Source organism: Schistocerca gregaria, chromosome 4, assembly GCF_023897955.1.
Source record: "Schistocerca gregaria isolate iqSchGreg1 chromosome 4, iqSchGreg1.2, whole genome shotgun sequence".
NCBI classification, from domain to species: Eukaryota; Metazoa; Arthropoda; class Insecta; order Orthoptera; family Acrididae; genus Schistocerca; species Schistocerca gregaria.
In genome coordinates this window covers 461,402,520-461,422,639 of record NC_064923.1, presented here as the reverse complement: position 1 = coordinate 461,422,639, position 20,120 = coordinate 461,402,520, and the positions used below count along the sequence as shown (strand labels likewise).

The window sequence follows — 20,120 nt, the reverse complement described above, 5'->3', positions numbered from 1 at the left end:
CTTAAATCATCTGCAGTAAGTTTGCTTCTAACCATCAACAGTTAGGTTGCACAACCTTAATACATGCAAATGACATGATGTTTCATTCACTCATAAGAAGACAGATCTTACTCGGCCACAATGTTCTCGCTCACTTATGCCAGGGCTTGCTTCTATGAGAAAAAAATTGACACAGTCCGTCAAGAGCTAGCCTTAGTTTGGTTTACATTGAAGTGTTCAACACTGTCTATAAAGGACAAATAAACACAACCGTAGCCTGCTATGTATTATTTGAAATATCGCATTTGTTCCTACGGCATGTAAACTGTAATATCCACTCGACAGCAGCCAGAAAGAATTAAATCTCTGTTGATCTATTATGGACTAGAGACATCAGCTAGTTAAGTAATTGGCAATATTAATGAAATTAAGTGCCAAATATCCGTGTGTTCAAACCGTTTCACAAGTGCTTCACTTGAAGACTTGATAGCAACTCCAAGTCTTCGAGTGAAGGACTTGTGAATCGGTTTGAATTCATGAAAACCAGGGAAATATGGTACTGTATGCCATTACCGTTTATTTCTAGAGATGCATATGGGCCCTGAAGATACATTTTTGTTTTTATCGAAAACATATAAATTTTACGATCACCTCTCTCAACGTGCATCTCAGCTTAATGTAAACAATATGTGTATTCCCTCTATAGCATTTTCCTCTATTATCAGCTTACGTTAAACACTTACTCTCTCATTGTAATAGCAGATTCTTTAGAGTCCAAGTGCTAACAGTGACACACTTTCCCGAAACATTAGTGACTGTGCTGACAACCGGACACTAAACTGTAGTAATCTACATCTACATATTTGTGATTACTCTGCTATTCACAATAAAGTTGCTGGCAAAAGTTTCAATGAACTACCTTCAAGCTGTCTCTGTACGGTTCCACTCTGGAACGGCGAGCGGAAAAACGACCACTTAAATTTTTCTGTGCGAGCCCTTATTTCACTTATTTTATGGTGATGATCATTTCTCCCTATGAGGGTGGGTGCCAACAGAACGTTTTCGCAATCGGAGGAGAAAACTGGTGATTCAAGTTTCATGAGAAGATCCCATCGCGCAACGAAAAACGGCTTTGTTTTAATGATTGCCACTCCAATTCAGGTATCATGTCTGTGGTACTGTCTCCCCGATTTCGCGATAATGCAAAACGAGCTGACCTTCTTTGAACTTTTTCGATGTCATGCGTCAGTCAACCTGATGCAGATCCCACACCGCACAGCAATACTCCAGAATAGAGCGGACAAGAGTGGTGTAAGCAGTCGCTTTAGCAGACCTGTTGCACCTTCTAAGTGTTCTGCCAATATGTCGCATTCCCGGCGGGGTCACGGATTTTCTGTGCCTCGTGATGGCTGGGTGTTGTGTGATGTCCTTAGGTTAGTTAGGTTTAAGTAGTTCTAAGTTCTAGGGGACTGATGACCATAGATGTTAAGTCCCATAGTGCTCAGAGCCATTTGAATCATTTTTCAACCAATATTTCGCAGTCTTTGGTTTGCACTACCCACAACATTATCTATGTGGTCTTTCCGATGTAGGTTATTTGTAATTGTAATCCCTAAGTATTTAGCTGAATTTACAGCCTTCATATCTGTGTGACTTATCGCGTAGACAAAAGTTAGCGAATTTCCTTTAGTACTCATGTGAATATCTTCACACTTTTCTTTACTCAGGATCAACTGCCACTTATCGCACCATACAGATATCTTATACAAATCATTCTTTTTGGTCATCTGACGACTTTACAAGACGGTAAGTGACAGTATCATCTACAAACAATCTAAGACGGCTACTCAGATTGTCTCCTAAGTCGTTAACATATATCAGGAACAATAGAGAGCCTATATCACTTCCTCGGGGAACGTCGGATATTACTTCTGTTTTACTCGATGACTTTCCGTCTATTACTACCAACTGTGACCTTTCAGACAGGAAATCACGAATCCAATCGCACAACTGAGGCGTTACTCCGTAGGCACGCAGTTTGGTTAGAAGACGCTAGTAAGGAACGATGTCGAAAGCCTTCTGGAAATCTAAAAGTAATTGCATTTACGTTGTATTTCACCCTACGCGGAAAATGAAAGCTTTCTTGCAGAGAAGCGACATTGCTACGAGATGTAGGCATAAAGTTTTAGCTATAATCTATAAAAAATGAACTCATGTAATGACGCTTTTTTGAAGTACATGTTTTTGCTTCTGGTACACACTTAATACCTGCACTACAGTAGCCTCTCACACCACTAGAGCAACCAAGACATAATAGAGCGGGACGTTGGTGAAGCTGAGTATCGTGCTGTGTTCTGTTTTCTGCATTTGAAGGGGAACAACACCGCAACTATCCATGCTGAGTGGGTAGTGATGTTCAGGACAATGCGCAGTCATATGGCAGACTCTTCAGGTAGCGCAGAAACTTCAGATGTGGTCCGACATGTCTGAATAACGAATAATGAAGTAGCAGATCTTCTTCTGTGAATATGCGTGAATCATAAGAGGAACCCACGTCTTAGGGTCGAGGACCGGCGTATCACAATCGCCGCAGTGGCGTAACATTTAAAACCACTGACGGAACAATTTTCAGCATCTTGCGCGACATGCAGAACATGATAGTCTCCGTCCGTTGGGTTCCGCGGCCACTCACATTATTCAAAAAGCCGATCAAACAGAGGCAGGAGAGGAAATGTTGCAGCCATGTGAGGCCAACCTAGATGACGTCTCTAGTCACCTGATTACAGTGGTTGAGTGCTGAGTAAATAATCATGGTAAATGCAGGCAGTTAAATTATGGACTCACCAGCGTCGATAAAGTGAAGACTCAACTATTATCAGGCAAGATGATGCTACTTCTTGGGACTGCCATGGCGTGGCGCTGGGGTATCGTAAGGGGCAAGCTGTCGCATACGCTCGCTACCGAAATTTTCTAACGAGATTACAGCAAGTTATCAACAGGAAACGTCTTGGGAGTCTCTCAAGTGGGTTATTGCATGACTGTACGGTGTTGATGGCTGGGAGTCACCTCCTAGGGATGTTCGGCCGCGTATGAGGACAACACAACACTGTGGACGAGCAGAGAAAGTCTGTAAACTAACTGAGAATCGTGCCTGCTGCACTACAGTCAGAAGCACCGACCACTCAGCCAGTTGGGTGAGCCAAAGCGGGTGTTTTTTTCTACGATACCGCCCCACTTACTTTTCACAGGACAAAGTCGCACATGCTACTTGTTTCGGCCATCAAAATTTACCTCACAAATTGCGTTATTCCGGGTTCGCCTCCGTAGCAGAGTGATCAGTGCAGACTACTGGCTTGCGGAAGGCCCAGGTTCGAGTCCTGGTACTACCTAGAACATTTCCTTGGTTGGAAGCCTATTACAATGTGCACTTATCCCCATTATGCCAGCTGAGAAGCTACTTGATTGAGATGTAGCGGCTCCAAAGTCTGGAAAGGCGGCTATACGGTCTGGAGAGCAGCGTGGTGATCACATTCAGCTCCATACCGCATCTGTATGCAGCTGCCTTGTCAGGAGATGATCCGGAGGCCGCTCGACGTCCCTCGGGCTTCCAGAGCCTGGACTAGCAGCTCGTTTTTTATTGTTCCGATAAGGCCCCGGTGACTTCTTCCTCTCTCCTCAGTTGAAGAAACCATTAAGTGGTACGCATTTCCAGAATGGCGACGTTTGCTAACTAGCCCAAATGCGTATTTCTGCAACCGAAGATCCGCCAGTCTTTCATCGCTAGGGAAAATGTGACGAATTGAAGGAGTGAATACGTAGAGAGTGACTACCTGCATCACTAACTCTGCCGCTTACAGCTACATTCCTTTCCAGGTGATAATTAAATCCGTGTGACTACATTTCGTTTACTAATTGTTATTGATCATATTTTATGCACCGTAATAAAAAATGCTCCTATCATAGCACAAAAAAGGAAGATATTTCAAAAGCAGAGATATTGATGTAAAAGTAGGGAACTAGCTTTTAGACTCATCTAGCAGCTTCAAAGACATTTAAATCACAAGATATTGATATATCGCGCTTTTTTGCTTGTTACTATTAGTACCCATGTCATGTAATATAAAGCATCATGTCAAGTAAAGTAACCTGATGCATGAGGTCATCCTCCGAGGAAAAAATCCACTCTCCAGAAATTTTGTCTCTCAGAATTTTGTTTTTAGTTGTTTTATGTATGCTCTTCAGCTATATGGTATAATGCTCGTATACTGTTTACTGTGTTTGCCGAATATTCTGGATTACAGTTGTTGAACTAAATGAAAAGAAAGTAAATCAGTTACAAACATGCAGACGTCACTACAGATATTAGGATTTAGGTTACGACATTTTCGGTATGCTTGCCATTATTGGCGATGATGTGGCGCAGAGGAATAGCGAAATTCTGCAGGACCCGCTTAAGTGTCCGAACATTGATGCTATTGAAGCCCTCCTGAATGGCTGTTTTCAGCTCAGCAATGGTTTTTATGTTATTGTTGTACACCTTGTCATTAATATAGCCCCAGAAAAAGAAGTCGCACGTGTTCAGCTCCGGAGAATATAGCGGCCAATCGAGGCCGATGCCAGTGACCTCTGTGTATCCTAGAGCCAGAATTCGGTCTCCAAAGTGCTCTTCCAGGATATTAAACAGTCTCCTGATTCGATGGGGTAGAGGTCCGTCTTGCATGAACTGTATATTATAAAAATCAGAGTCACTTTGGATAATGGGGTTGAAATCATCGCCCACAACCTTCACGTATCGTTTGGTCAACACCGTGCTATCAACGTATATCGCACCGATTGTTCCGTGGCTAGACGTTGCACAACAAACAGTCACCTGTTGAGGGCGAAGAGACTCCTCGATCCTTCAGTCACCCAAATCCGCTAATTTTGCTTATTGACGAACCCACACAAATGCAAGTGGGCTTAGTCACGAAGCCAAACAACAGTGCACATACTAATTCCCAACATGCCCCCAGTCAATCATGCAGTTTGAATGCTCAAACGCAAACGCTTCAGAAGTTATGACGATTTTATTCCACATGTTTCAGTAATTGTCACTCTGTATATACGTAAATTGTTGCAGCAAAGAGAGCTCACTGCACTGGGGAAGTAGGCTTAAGTCGTAGAAAAGCGCGAATATGTCAAGATGTTCTAATACCGGGTGTACATAAAGTCCGGGAACACTTTCAATTATTTATTTCACAAGAACTAAACATTGTACAGATGTGATACATATTGCATTTTGAAGAGAAATTCTGAAAGATTTTTTAACGAAGATTCGATATGTGAACTATGAGTGACTCTGTAGACGTCAATACGGTAATCGAATTCTTGCCATTCCCGTCCCAACATCGCATCGTCGACTGTTGCAGTTGCTTCTGTTCCGGATCTCTGCTACATCACGTGGTAAAGGTGGCTCATCCACTAGATCTTTAATGTGTCCCCACAGAAAGAAACACGGAGTGTGATATGATGATCGTGGAGGCCATTCCTTGAAACAGCTGTTGTAAGTAGGCTGTTTTGGCTTATGTTGGTAACGCCACGTAGCGCTCTGTTTGAAAATCACTGACATCAGAGACATTAAATTTGTATGACTTTTCAACACTAAATACATTGTTTGTTCTCTATCAAAACCTTGCATTTGCCAACTATGTCTATCAGTATTTGGTGACTTCAGTAGTTAGAATCTTTAATTTAGCTAGCAGTATTTGCGCTCACTGTATTGCAGTTGTTCGAGTAACGAAGATTTTTTGAGGTAAGTGATTCATGAAAGGTATAGGTTATTGTTAGTCAGGCCATTATTTTGTAGGGATTTTTTGAAAGTCAGATTGCGTTGCGCTAAAAATATTGTGTGCCAGTTTAAGCACAGTAATTTATAATTTTTTTAAGGTGACGTTTCATATGTCTACCCTTAGCCGAGGATACCTCAGTGGAATCTTCTGTTTGTTTCTTGTAGTTTGTGTAAATAGTGTAGCTATTGTTCATTGCCAGCGCGTAATTATACAGAGAATTTCCTTTGTAGTTGCCGTTTTTCATTGTTGTACAGTAAAACAGTTGTGGTATGCATGTAGATTGACACCAAGCATTTTGCAGCTGCGCTTGCAATTAACTAGATATTATTTTCAATGCTATGTTAATGTGTTTTCTTATTCTTGCTCTTCAAATTGTGCTTTTCTTGTTATCGTGTGAAATACGTGATAATTCTGGCGTGTGAAAAACGTAACAGTAGGCTCCAAAGTAAATTGAGAAATGATAGAGAGGAAGAGAGTAGCTTATCAGCATCACCGTGTAAGGAATTAACAGACATTCAAAGTAGTAATTTCGTAATTGTGCATAGGGAAATGGAACAGGCTGCAAATAATGGTGTAGACAGTGAAACAATTAGTGAAGAGGGAAGCATTATCGATCGACTGGTAGGCAACAGCTCGCCTCAGGAATCGGAAATGATAGGACACAATCTTGCAAATACTGCAGATTCATGTTTTGAGTTCTCAACGTTGTCTCAAATAAGTCAAGACACATTATCTGCTTTTCAAAATGCGAATATTGCCGGTTCAAATGCACTGCCGAATAGCATTGAGGAACGTGTTTCAGACACCAGTGCATTATTATTACAACTACTGCAACAAATGGATCAAAAGCTTCAAAAGTTAGACACAACCGAACAAAATGTTCAAAAGTTAGACACGATGGAACAAAATCAGAGACAAACACAGCAATAGATTCAAAAGTTAGATTCAATGGAACAAACACTTGAACAAACACGTGAAGGTTTAACTGTTGAGTTACTTAAAATCGAATCGTAATGTAAAAAAGTCTGTAATGACGTAAAAATACCAATTTGTGAGTATTTTCAACCTATTTTTTCGAGTCATGAAAATGCATTGTAGAATCACGAAGCAGCCATAAAAGAACTGCAAACAATTGTTCATGAAAATCACGACACCTTTCAAGCTAAAACTGACTCAATTGCATCTACCGATTTGGTTACGCAACTTGCAGGAACTCAAGAAAACTTAAAGATCACAGTAGATACGATTTGAACGGAAATGAAAACTCTGAAACTCGGTTCAGAAAGACACACAGACAAAATCAGTTCGTCTTCGAAGAAAGTAGCTGAACTTTTGGATAAGTTCACTAACTTATCTACAGAGGTAGATGATGATGTGAATGACACAAGACCCGTAGCCTTCACTGACATAGAAGAGTATGAAGGAATTAGAAAATTCAAACAAAATCAAAATCAAAACAATACACAGTACATAAGAGAAATCCGGGAAGTACAAGATCTGTTAACGCAGGTAATACAAGAATTACATATTTCAGATGACACTCGCGCTCCAATAGGGGAAGAACGACATAGAAATACGGAACAGCCACAAAATAATAGCACAGGGCACTTCGGAAATTATGAAAGAAATTGGCAAGGTACACCGAATTTTGAGATGGAACCGCCGAAACGAAGTAACAATGACCGATATGTGACTCGCCGACATGATTATTTTGACAATAAGCTGTTCATTACTACACGTAAATCCAAAACATTTAAGAATTCTGCCAACGACATTCCTCCACAAGCATGTATCCATCAATTCTCTGATTATTTTCCTCCCAACTGGTCACTGGAGCAAAGATTTGAATTGATGTGTGGCTGGTTAGAGAATAAACCAGCTGTAAGAATGCGATCGGTCATTCACGTTTGTCATAGTGAAGGATAATTTTATCATGCCTTCCTCTCAGCATATTGGTCTCAAGCTACACAAGACCGAATAGAACATAGCATCATAATGATGAAACATTTCGAACAATATGAATTTTCCAGTCTTGTCAAATATTTCGAAGACATGTTTCATAAGAATCAGTATCTTTAAAACCCATACAGCCTCTCAGAACTCATCCGCATTTGCTTAATCAAATTGCCTGAACATTTATGACATATTATTTTGGCAGGACATTGCAAAGAAGGCATGGAAGCTTTTCAGGGACTCTTACAAGAATTGGAAATAGACACTGACAATCGCGGGGCGCGAAAACAGGAACACTACAATTACAGGTCACATCCGTCACAATTCCGTGATGAAAAAATAACAACTGGACACTACAAATCTATTCTTACTACTTAAATAGTGACCAAAACAAACACCACCCGTATGACAACCATTGGCAGAGTAGTAATAATTATAGAGAAAGATCGCATTTCCGTAGTAATGTGTATGACAGAGATAACCACAGAAACAGACAATATGGGAACCAAAACAATTATTATCATGGGAGACAGAATTACTTCAGACGCAACAGTTCAGAGCGCAGTTACGATTCAGAGAGACAATCTCCACCATGTGACCAACAAAGAAGAAAATATGGAATCTACCGACATGACGACAGACGATATAATCGTAACGACAGATCTGAATTTCATCAGAACTGGCGTGGTTCAAACAGAGCAGGGGCCTCTCAACAAAGTGAATTTGTAGAAGTTAGATCTTCAAATCCCAATAAAGACGCGCGCCAACAATGAGACAGACAATGACTCGCACCGCAGGCAGCCACGTACGCCGACTGGCTCAGAGAAAAATACCATTGACGCTAACCTTGAGAAAAATTTTAGCATTGATTACCGACGTATACCACATGACAATGGCGTTGAAGCTGAAACTCTGCGTACTAGGAAGAGTAGAGGTTTACACCATATTTCACATGTAAAATCATTCATTGAGAGATAATCTGCTTTTTAACTTAGTCTTTGATATAAAATTTTTCACTTCATGTTATTAGTACGCTTTGTCAGACTTAGAAACTGTGAACATGCAACAATGTTTAGAGTTAACTACCCAGTCAAGAACTGAGGGAATTTATTTAGACAGTAACAATTAATACATTGTTATTGCGAACAAACGACACAGTGTTGTTATTTGTACATTCTTGCTTGTTAGTTGCACGCTTACATAACGAATATATGGCTCACATACTTAGAACATATACTGCTAATCAGATTTTAATGCTACATGTTGGTTTACTTGAAAAGGCATTCTTTATTTGAAGTACTTTATGTGAGATTAGTATTATATTTTTTGACAGCTACACGATTATATCACACGCTACTAATGCGTGACACAATTTACATTGTTGTATTTGTACTGTATGTGTTTTATATCTGCAGTTTTTCTGAATTCTTCTGGAAAGTAACACATGTTTTGGTAGTAACTTTTGTGATATAGCTACAATGAGACAGCTTTTTTCGTAGCACCACAATACATTACAGTATAGTACTTTCTTGATCATGGTAATGTACGTACTAACTACAATATCGATATGCATAGCATTACACTTTTGTTTGTGATGAGGTAAGTACATTGACTTCTGCAGAACTTAGCTTTCAGAGGAGGATAACTAAGACACTTCCACAGAATTATCTTACAGCAAGACGCACATTTAGCGCTAAAGGACACGTAGTTAAGTAGTTAATTTTGTATGTAAAACATTTATTTTTAATGATTTTTTTAATTATAAAGATACAAATGTTTTTCACGATACATTTCGTTCCATTGGTGTAATCTGTAACACCTGAGGGTATAATTACATTAATCCTCATTGGGGTACACGCCTACTTTGTGTGCTAAGCGTGCAGCGAGCGCTAGGAGCCCCAGCAAATATGGTATTTGCTTATAAAACCTTACACACCGGTACCATATTTCTCTAACACATAAATTACACAGCTATCTGATAATTTAACTGAAAGAGAGATTTTTTTTTCTACATCAGTGATAGATGTTTACGCAATTACACAGTTGAACAACTACACACTTATGAAATTGTATTTTGTCTGTACTTTGTGAACTGTTCATACTTTTTGGAATCATTGTGATACTGTGAGAGCTTCGAATCATGTATTTGGTATGGGATCATGATTTTTAAAGTACGTTTGAGGTACATGACACTATTGAAATGAGCAGAGAATTTTTTTAGGTTTTGAAATTATTGCAGAAATCTACAACGTATTTGAGATTTGGCTGAGGCTTTATGATGTTATTTATTACGTTGACGATGTATATTATGCTGTTGAGGTACGTTTATGATCAATAAGCTAATAGTATATGAGGAATTTGATTATGCTACGTATTTATTATGATGAGATATTGAAGAAGTGTCGACGAATATATATATGTGTAATAAGGTAAGGAGTAATGAGTAGTGGTCAGGGACTTTGATTTGTGAAAAAGGATGTTGGAAACCAAGAATCGTACTTTAAGAGTTACGAAATGTGTGTAAATGCGTGAATGTATCAAAATGCCGGCGAAATTTTTTTGGACACTGTTATATTTATAGGATTTTGTTTCTGCATATTTGTAACACAAATTCTGGACCTCAAAATTTTTATATGAGACTATTACTGTAGTGGAAACTGCTGTCGTAAATATTTCGGTAAGGCGCCAAGCTTTGCCTGAATAAAAAAAAAAAAAGGCCGTTCCTTTCAGAGGCACAACAAAAAATGGGAGAGGCCATTAACCTCGCTATTGACATTTCTTTGTAGAAAGCATCGCAAATACGACATGCTCAAACTTGAAAACATATGATTACACTGTGGGGCTCTTAATTTATATTTATTAAAATGCCTAATGAAATGATACGAAACATTTTACATCTATTGTCTTTCTAGTTAAGAAATTTTTTTACTGTGTTTGGGGACGCCATTTGCCTAGTGAATGACGTTTCATGCTTTGCTTTATGTATATATTTGCTCATTTTATTTCACATCTAGTTTATTGCTGCACTGGAGCATTGTTTAAACTAAAATTTAATAGATGTACTAATGTAAATATTTTCTGTCTACAGACCAAGTAAAGAATAATTTTATGATGTACTATCTCAGAAAAGATAGCACAAATAGACATTTCTCTTCACAGGAATTTGAAACATAATTTTTTCAACGATTTGGTAACTTGTTTCATAGAGTAAGTGAGGGTGATGCATCACTCTAGTGTTAAGATGTGACATAGTTATTAGACATTTCCTATCTTCACTGTAATATTTTTTCTGCTTGAACCTTATCATGTTTCGATATAAGTTATTGAATTTGCTGCTGCTGTTTGCCAGGCATAGTACTACTGAATTTGGCTTTGTATTACTCTGTTAAGCCAGTTTTACTACTGGTTTATTTGTCTTGTTGCTGCACATTGGCTCATATTATTTGTAATGTTGAATTTGCTTTGATAATTTTGATTTATTGCTACTAGCTTTGCCATTTTGCATTTTTTGTCATTGCTGTTTGTGTTAATAGTTTTGTGTGCTGCATTTCCTAATCCCGTAGTTTATAATTTGAGCTCAGTAGATTTAAGTTAGCTTAAGAGGGGGCTGGCGATAAAAGAGAATGAGTTGTGATGAATTGGAAGAAATGCATTGACAAGGTATAAAAAAAAGTGAAATAAGAGGAAACATTTACGAAATGAAATTTTGGGTTGGACAGCGGTACCAAATGTTACACTGAAAACGAACCTTGTCCTTTCCTTTTGTATTATTCCGCTCTGTATTTGTGTCCCCTTGTGTATTTGTGTTTTTCCTGTCTTTATGTGTTTAGCTGATAAGAGTCATTGTTGTGGAATGTTTCTAGTAATATGTTATTTTCTTTGTAAAGATGTTTAAGCATTATTAATTCTGTTCTGTTTCAATGCTCATGTGTTTCGAAACTATTCTCTTTATTTTATATATTTACTTATGACATAATTCCTGTAAAACAGATTTATATGTTTATTTCTATTCTTTTGTAAAGCCAGGATTACTACAAATATTATCTGTATTGTTAAGTTCTTTAATGATGTATTTTGTACCTTTGTAATTGTCTTCTCATGTTATAAAATTTTAATTAACACCAGTTCATCAAATTAAGTAACTTGTAAGCATTCATTTCACTGTATGAATTTCTGTTGGTCATAATCTATGCACAATATATGAGAAGTTGGGAATGTTAGTGTTTGCACATGTGTTAATAATTCAGAAAGGGACTGGTTAACAGCACTGCTGGTTCTAAGGACAATTCCAGGAACTTTGGAAGTGCACAAGTGGTGGTTTATGGACTTGCTATATTGTCCACAAGACTCTTCGATTGTGATTGTGCACCTGCACAGTCGCAACAGATGGCTGCTTGCCGTCTCTACAAGGACTACAGTGGGTCTGCATCTTTGATGACTCACCAATACCATTATTTCTACAAGGACTGCAGTTGGTCTGCACCTCTGGTGGCCCACCAATATCATAATCTCTACCAGGACTACAGTGGGTGTGCTCTGTGATAACCTACCTACCAATATTCTTCGACTGACTCTGCTGTGGGTTTGCTCTGTTGTGGCCCATTACCTGTCTGCATGTCAAGAGTCAGCACTGTCTTTCCGTTGGAAGGACAACACTACTTCTTCAAGACTGCATGGAAATCCACTACTTCTGTGTGCATTTTCTTTTACTGCTCAGACTTTGAGAAGAAAAACAATGTAATTTTACTGTGATGAATGATCAGGACTGTCTTTATTTACTGTGAGAAAATTTTAGCTTTTGACCAACATTGTATCAAGAAGTGTGTGCATTTGATTTTTTTGTTATACTAATTACGAAAATTTTTTTCAAATCATTATTGGCCAGAGCCCGTACCAATTTGTAAAATTTTTTGTGGGGAGCATGGGGACTATGTAAGTGGGCTGTTAAGGTTTTTATGTTGGTAAGCGACGTAGCGTTCTGTATGAAAATCACTGACTCGGCTGTGTGAAGTCTGTGGCTGGTTTCCATTGTTGGAATACTTGCTATTATAGTGTTGGACAGTTGGATGTGAACAGCGTGTAGCGTTGCGCAGTTGGAGGTGAGCCGCCAGCAGTGGTGGATGTGGGGAGTGAGATGGCAGAGTTTTAAGAGCGGATGATCTGGACGTTTGTCCATCAGAAGCAGTAAATTTGTAAGACTGGATGTCATGAACATATATAAATATATTATTTATTATTTATTAATTATTTTGACATTCTACATTTATCTCAACTTTAAACCATCGTATCTCGGAATAGCGTAAAGGGAATTGGACATAAAAATTTGTTTTTAGTTTTTCCATCTTAGTGCTAAATTTTAACCGATTCTTACAAGTTAGATGTGCAGAAGTGGAGTACTTTGAAAAGCTCATAGAAAAAAGGTGTGTTTTCATGTACTTGGACATAAAATCGGAACAGTGCACGTACAAATGATGCCATTAGTTGAGCGATAATTTCAGTCCAATTAAGATCTAGTGGAAAAGGAATTAATCGATTCTCACAATCTGCCTTGGTGCCAGCTCCTGATCGATGTTCAGACCTTGCTTACTATATTGTAACACCCCTACAATAAGAGAGACGTTCGAATGGGTATACAAATAGTCGTCGGTCCAGGCTAAACCGAAAGCTTTTCACCTCATGTTCCTAACTCAAAGAGGAATCAAGCACTAAGTCCTCCTCCACTAAACAGTGAACCAGCGCGGCATTCTGAAACTATTTGTTCGTGATGTTGGATTTCGATTAGGGGTTTATGTCCACCATTACGATGATATCACTAACCAAATCAGATGGATGACAACGGGAGGTTCGGTGTGCGTTTTGTACTCACGGGGATGATGAAGCCGACCGCAATGCTGGAGAGGATGTTGCTGGCGAGCAGCTCCCAGAAGGAGGAGGCGAAGCGCTGCCAGACGGCGGTGACGAGGAAGGGCAGAGCGCAGGCGAGCAGCATGGCGCGGCGGCCCACCACGTCCACCAGCACGCCGGCCAGCAGCGACGGCGGCGCCGCCACCAGCCCGCCCGTCGACGCCAGCCACGAGCCCTCCTCCGCCGTGATGACGATGTGCGACGTGTTCTTCTGCAGCCGGGGCACCAGCGGCGAGCTCCAGCCGATGCACACCCCGGCCACCAGGTACACCAGCGACGCTGCACATACACACACGACCGTGCTCAACAGACCGCACTTCCTGTGCTGATAAATTTATCCGTCTTGAGATGGTCGACTTTGACATTACTGTAGGGAATCTGACAGAGTGTATAAAGGCAAGTGCTCATGTAGAAAACCTCAGACGCACAACGTGCTCCAAAGAAGTTTTCAGCAGTTAAGATAAAAAGAAAATCTGAAAAAAAAGACTGGTCAAATGTTTTTTAAAATGGTACATCTAAAAATTGGAACAACATAGGTTATAAAAACATCTGACGCGCCATTGAATGATGCTTCAGATCATATACGGCAAATGGGACTTCACGGTCTTTATAATCGAGGAGGTAAATATCCTCTAATATTCTTTAAAATACTTAGATTCTAAGTTACACACTGAGTTTTAAATTGTCAACCAGCGCCTCTTTAGCTGGACGTGATTCCGAGCGTAATTCAAAGGTGCGTCAAATCTTTCAGTTCCTGCTTTAAGAGAAATCATTTTAGAAGAGATTTGACCGCTTTTTTCAGTTTTTCAGAAATGGCTCAAAGCACTATGGGACTTAACATCTGAGGTCATCAGTCGCCTGGACTTAGAACTACTTAAACCTAACATACCTAAGGACTTCAGACACACCCATGGCTGAGGCAGGATTAGAACCTGCGACCATAGAAACAGTGTGGTTCCGGACTGAAGCCCCTAGAGCCTCTCGGCCACAGTGGCCGGCTTCTCAGGTTTTATCTACAGGTAAATATCAGTCAAGTGTAACTTTTTATGTGCAAAATAACTGTGCCGTGAAGAGATGAACTTTTGACCCTTCATTTACGTAACTATTACCATGTGCCCTTGAAATATTTCAATATTTCCTCACTTTGTCTAATTAAGCTTTTCTATACTATCCTGTAAACATTCAATCACTTAAACATTTTTAGAAAAATTGCACCGCTCACTGGGCAATTTGAACCGCTATACGACATTTCCCACTCTTCGTCTAGTTGTGAAAATTCTGGCAAAAGTTCATTCTATAACTTCTAGTAAGTCTTGTTTTTGCTGTTCTAAAATACTATACAGACGATCATCTGTTGGACAACAAGTCTTTAATGAGCACTCAAGTAGCTTCAGGAAAAATGGAAGTGTGAATATTGATAAGATAAAAGAAAAATTCACAGATACCACTCAGAGAAAATTCAGGCTTTGACTCTTGATGATTTGGGTGTAGCATCATGAGTGCTACAACACTGTATGGAAGATCCATATTTTTCTTAGTACATAATTTCCTTCATGAAACATGTGTCAGCAGAGTTGTTCATTTACATGAATTATGTAGGTCACTGTAATGCTGTGATATGTTGGCACCTCTCCCCCATCCACAAAAATTTCTACCTTTCTCATTGAAATGCTGTACACATGTATAGAATTTCTGTATGCAGCATTTCCACGACAATAGTAGAAACTTTCTGAGATGGCGGAGAAGAGCGAACGTATCCCATTTATAAGGAAAAGTTGTGAAACTTCCTGCATGTGCAATGTCACCGTGACGCAGAAAAGTAACTAAGAGCCAGACACACTTTGAAGAAATAAGTTACAAACTGTGTGCATCGATTAATAGATGATACGGATTATTAAAGGTCCTAGATACAGTCCCTAATGTGCAGCTTTGGACAAATGAATTATTTAATATGAATGATAGGCGTTTAACAGAAATAGTCTTTTCATTATCACAATAATTAGTTGGGTGAAAAGATAACTATTCTCAGGATGTGAAATGCTTTACACATTTTGTATGCAAACCATAAGTAATGGATACGTTTGATTTTTAGAGTCAGATGTTGTAACTTCTGAAGGGATAACAGTGACTATTGATCAGATTTCAAGTGAAAAACTCATTCATTCACCACAGCAATGCGGAACATGAAACACTTGATCTTACTGATTTCCGAAGGATGGAGGAAGAGAGTGCCCTAACGCACTGGTGCTCCCAATTATGTTCACCATAATTATTCACCCACAACCTTGAAAAATGCCACCACTGTGTGAATGGCGGCAGTAGAGGCCAAAGGGTCCCATCATATTAAGCCGGCCGGTGTGGCCGAGTTTTTCTAGGCGCTACAGTCTGGAACTGTGCGACCGCGACGGTCGCAGTTTCGAATCCCGCCTTGGGCATGGATGTATGTGATGTCCTTAGGTTACTTAGGTTTAAGTAGTTTTAACCTCTAGGGGCTGATGACCTCAGATGTTAAGGCGCATAGTGCTAAGAGCCATTTGAATTCACCATAGTCACAACTATGGACCCATCTCGTCTGCTAAGAAGCATGCTATTGTCCATATCCAGTATTTGTGGCTGATATGCTGAAGAGGCAGAGAGCTCCACATTATTGAACAAATCTAAAGATACTCTCACTAGCGTGTCTGGCCATGGACTCCTATGCACCGTCTTTCACGTGTACCAACAAAATATTTTAATATTTTTAGACAGTCTAATGACTGGCCATTTCTTTGCACCAAACATGACATGCCAGCAATAGCAGGAAATGCATATGTGGCTACCGAACTGCGGTGTTCCTTCAATCGCACAAAATCCCTCCAACACAGTGCGTCGATATTAAATGAAAATCACACTACACAGTGTCCTTCTATGTCCTGATAACTCTGCCATTTCAGTTCTATCTCTGTGACATCACTGACAAATTTAGGGATAGCGCATTTTCGTGCCCAGCAATTAGCCTCACATCAGAAGCCCTCTGAAATTAGAAAACTGCTCATAAGGCTAGGCCATTGTTTTTGGCAAACCGTGTTCTTCTAAAACTCTAAGGTGTTTGTATTAAAAATACTCTGCAAAATACGAGAAAGCGTTACTCTCGAGCTGCTTGAGTCGCCTCCTGCCATCAATTTGGCCACTGGGCAGGCTGTAGTTGTAAAAGTCTAGCCCTCGAGCCACGGCTCCCATCAAAACAGACACCTGAGATTCTAGCCTGGACTAATGGCACAAAATGCAACTTTTACCATTACAATCAGTTCCCTGCCTGTACGAAACCCAGCGCTCTGTGATTTCCCATACACACGGAAATCACCCAGAAAACATGAGAGTCCGGCACCATGCTAACTGGAAAGAAACGAAGCTAGAAAGATCGGTGTGTGAACAGTCATAGTGAAATGACGTATGTTAGTAAGAACATTGCTATTTGATTCCATTCTGTTATCACCCCCCCCCCCCCCCAATGACATCTACATCTACATGTACATGGATACTCCGCAAATCACACTTGATGATGATGATGACGATTTTGTGCACTCAGCTGCGCAGTTATCAGCGCCTATACAAATTTCCAACCTTTGCTCAGCCCAATCTCGCCACTTTTCATGAATGATGATGAAATTGTGAGGACAACATAAGCACCCAGTCATCTCGAGTCAGGTGAAAATCCCTGACTGCGCCAGGAATCGAACCCGGGACCGCGTGCTCGGGAAGCGAGAACGTGGCCGCGAGACCACAAGCTGCCGAGAATCACACTTGATTCCTTGGCACAGGGTTCATCGAACCACCGTCACAGTAATACTCTATTATTCCAGTCTCTATCAGTGCACAGGAAAGACAAACACTCTATATTTCCTTGCGATCTCTGGTCGCCCTTATTTTATTGTGAAGGTCGTTCCTTCCTACGTACATATGCGCCAACAATATTTTTCACATTTGGAGGAGAAAGTTGGTGACTGATATTTCGTGAGAAGATTCCGCCATCACAAAAAACGCCTTTGTCTTAATGATGTCCGTTGCAAATCCTGTATCCTGTCAGTGACACACTCGTATTTATCGATAGTACGTTACGTGCTTCTCATTCTAAACATACTTGATGTACTCCGTTAATCCTATCTGATAATGATCCAACACCGCACAGCAGCACTCCAAAAGAGGACAGACAAGCGTACTGTAGTCAGTCTCTTTCGTGAAGCTATCGCATCTTCTAAGTGTTCTGCCAATAGAAAGCAGTCTTAGGCTCGACTTCCCAGCAACATTTTCTTTCTGTTCTTTCCAACTGAAGTTGTTCGTAAGTGTAATTCCTAAATCTAAGTTACTCATGTTGGTAGCTGTTCTTCATTCGAATTCTGGAAATTTACTTCGTCTCCTTTGGTGAAGGAATTTCGATACGCTGTGTTTAGTATCACTGCCTTACCAGCACCCTCGTCGATAATATTTCCATTTCTATCGCGTGGAGAAGGCATTGATTGTGTCTTGCCGCTAGCATATGTACTTTACATACTAGCAGAATCTCTTTGGATTCTCTGTCAGGCTTCAAGACAAGGTTTCGTTGTGGAAACTATTACAACCATCTTCGATTGAAGTCCATGCTAAATTTCTAGATTCTGTAAAAAATCGCCAATCTTGGAAATTTTGCGTCCATTTCAATTTGGCATGCCTTTTTCGTTGTTCCTGCAACAGTGTTCTGACCTGTTTTGTGCACCAAGGATGATCAGCTCCGTCATTTGTTCATTTATTTGGTATAAATCTCTCAGTTGCTGACGATACTATTCCTCTGGATTCAACTCACATCTGGTCTTCCTTTACTGGTATATTGTTAATTTGGAAGCAGTGGAGATTGTCTCTCAGGAAGAATACAAGTGATTTTTTATCTGCCTTTTTGCGAAGGTATATTTTTCGTTTATTTAAGGAGGATTTGGGAGAAAAATATTCAGTCTCACTACGACAACCCTGTATTTACTTATGCCTGTGTCCGTTTTGATACTCGTTATTAGCTCAGGATTACTTGTTGCTAAGAGGTCAAATGTGTTTCCACAAAGCATGTGGGCTCATGAGCTGATAATTTTCAGAGAATGTGTTTAGCACAATTTCGGACGATGTTTTCTACGTACCTCTGTATTTAAACATGTGTTTTTGCCGAGTGCAGATTGAACTCACTATGAACTATAGTTGTATGACTCGGGTACATGTTTGAAATTCAACTCAAGTTTCCTTTGAACGTTTCAGTAAGTAACCTTCCCCCAGTTTCACACCGAACTATATTATTCACATACGCTGTAAGTGAAGCTACATTTTAATTATTTTAGCATAATATATATCTCTCCTCCTTGTCATGAGACTCATTGTTGTCCACTTCCGTTGTTGTGAAAACTACTAAATGATAACATCTCCATTCTTAAATACTGGAATTTATTAATTAAATCACTCAATTTATAAACATTTATGAACATCAAACACTGTGTGTCATTCTGCCACTCATCTCCGGCCTCGCTACTGAGCAACCTTTCTCTAGCCTCTCACACCCGACTTCCACCCACAGACTCCAACACTCGACTACTGCTTACCCACTTCCACACTGTTGACTGCACTACAGTCTTTGCTTAAACCACGTATGATCTCTGCATAGTGCATAATCGATGCTACGTAAGGGTACTGTACCTTTACATATCCACACCAAAATAATACCTTAATATGAAAAAATGTAATAGTGATATTAGATTTGAATAGTAATGTAGAAAAATACGTAGAAAGAAAAAAAAGAAAAATGTAAAATTACATTATTTAGTCAGAACTACATGCTTATGACTGGAGCACCTCAAGGCATTAACAATAATTCTCATTTTTTGTAAGGAAAATGGTGTTTAAGAAATTCAAGTATCACTTAACCACAGTACATTAATCAAATTATATCATTAAACCACTCACTAATTAGCAACAAGATAAGTCAGGTTAATCGCAAATGCTTGTGCACACATTGCATAATGTCTTTGGATTAACATAGCAACATGAAACACAATGCTGTAACGTCCCAAATAAATACTATACCTTACTGTGATACAAGAATAACAAGCGTCTATTAGCTTGTTCATGTTTTTTTTTTGTAATGTATTAAATACTAATGATCAGATAGTCACTGTATTGAATGAATAGAAACATAGGCCTAACTAAATGAATGTGATCAAAAAATAAACAAAATAATAAACAGACAACTCTAACTACTACACAATAATCACAGGAAACTATTCTATTACTACCCCACATAAATTAACACTCCAAGTGGCAGCATATTTTGAAAATGCGATACTGTTATATTTATGGCACACAGTTTACAGGGTTAGTAATACAAGAAATTTGAAAAAGGCACATACCTTGGAAAGTAATCCATAAACAGATAATCAGCTATAAAAACACTTTGTTTACATAGCA

The 20,120-nt window shown here is 39.4% G+C and overlaps 1 protein-coding gene across 1 annotated transcript in view; it reads right to left on the bottom strand.

Annotated features, from left to right (window-relative positions):
• The window catches only part of LOC126267198 (facilitated trehalose transporter Tret1-like), a 98,167-nt gene that overhangs the window by 49,112 nt on the left and 28,935 nt on the right, over positions 1-20,120 (bottom strand). The window contains exon 2 of the mRNA XM_049972167.1: positions 13,627-13,943. Within this exon, the coding sequence (XP_049828124.1) occupies positions 13,627-13,943 (317 nt within the window). The remainder of the gene's footprint in view (positions 1-13,626; positions 13,944-20,120) is intronic.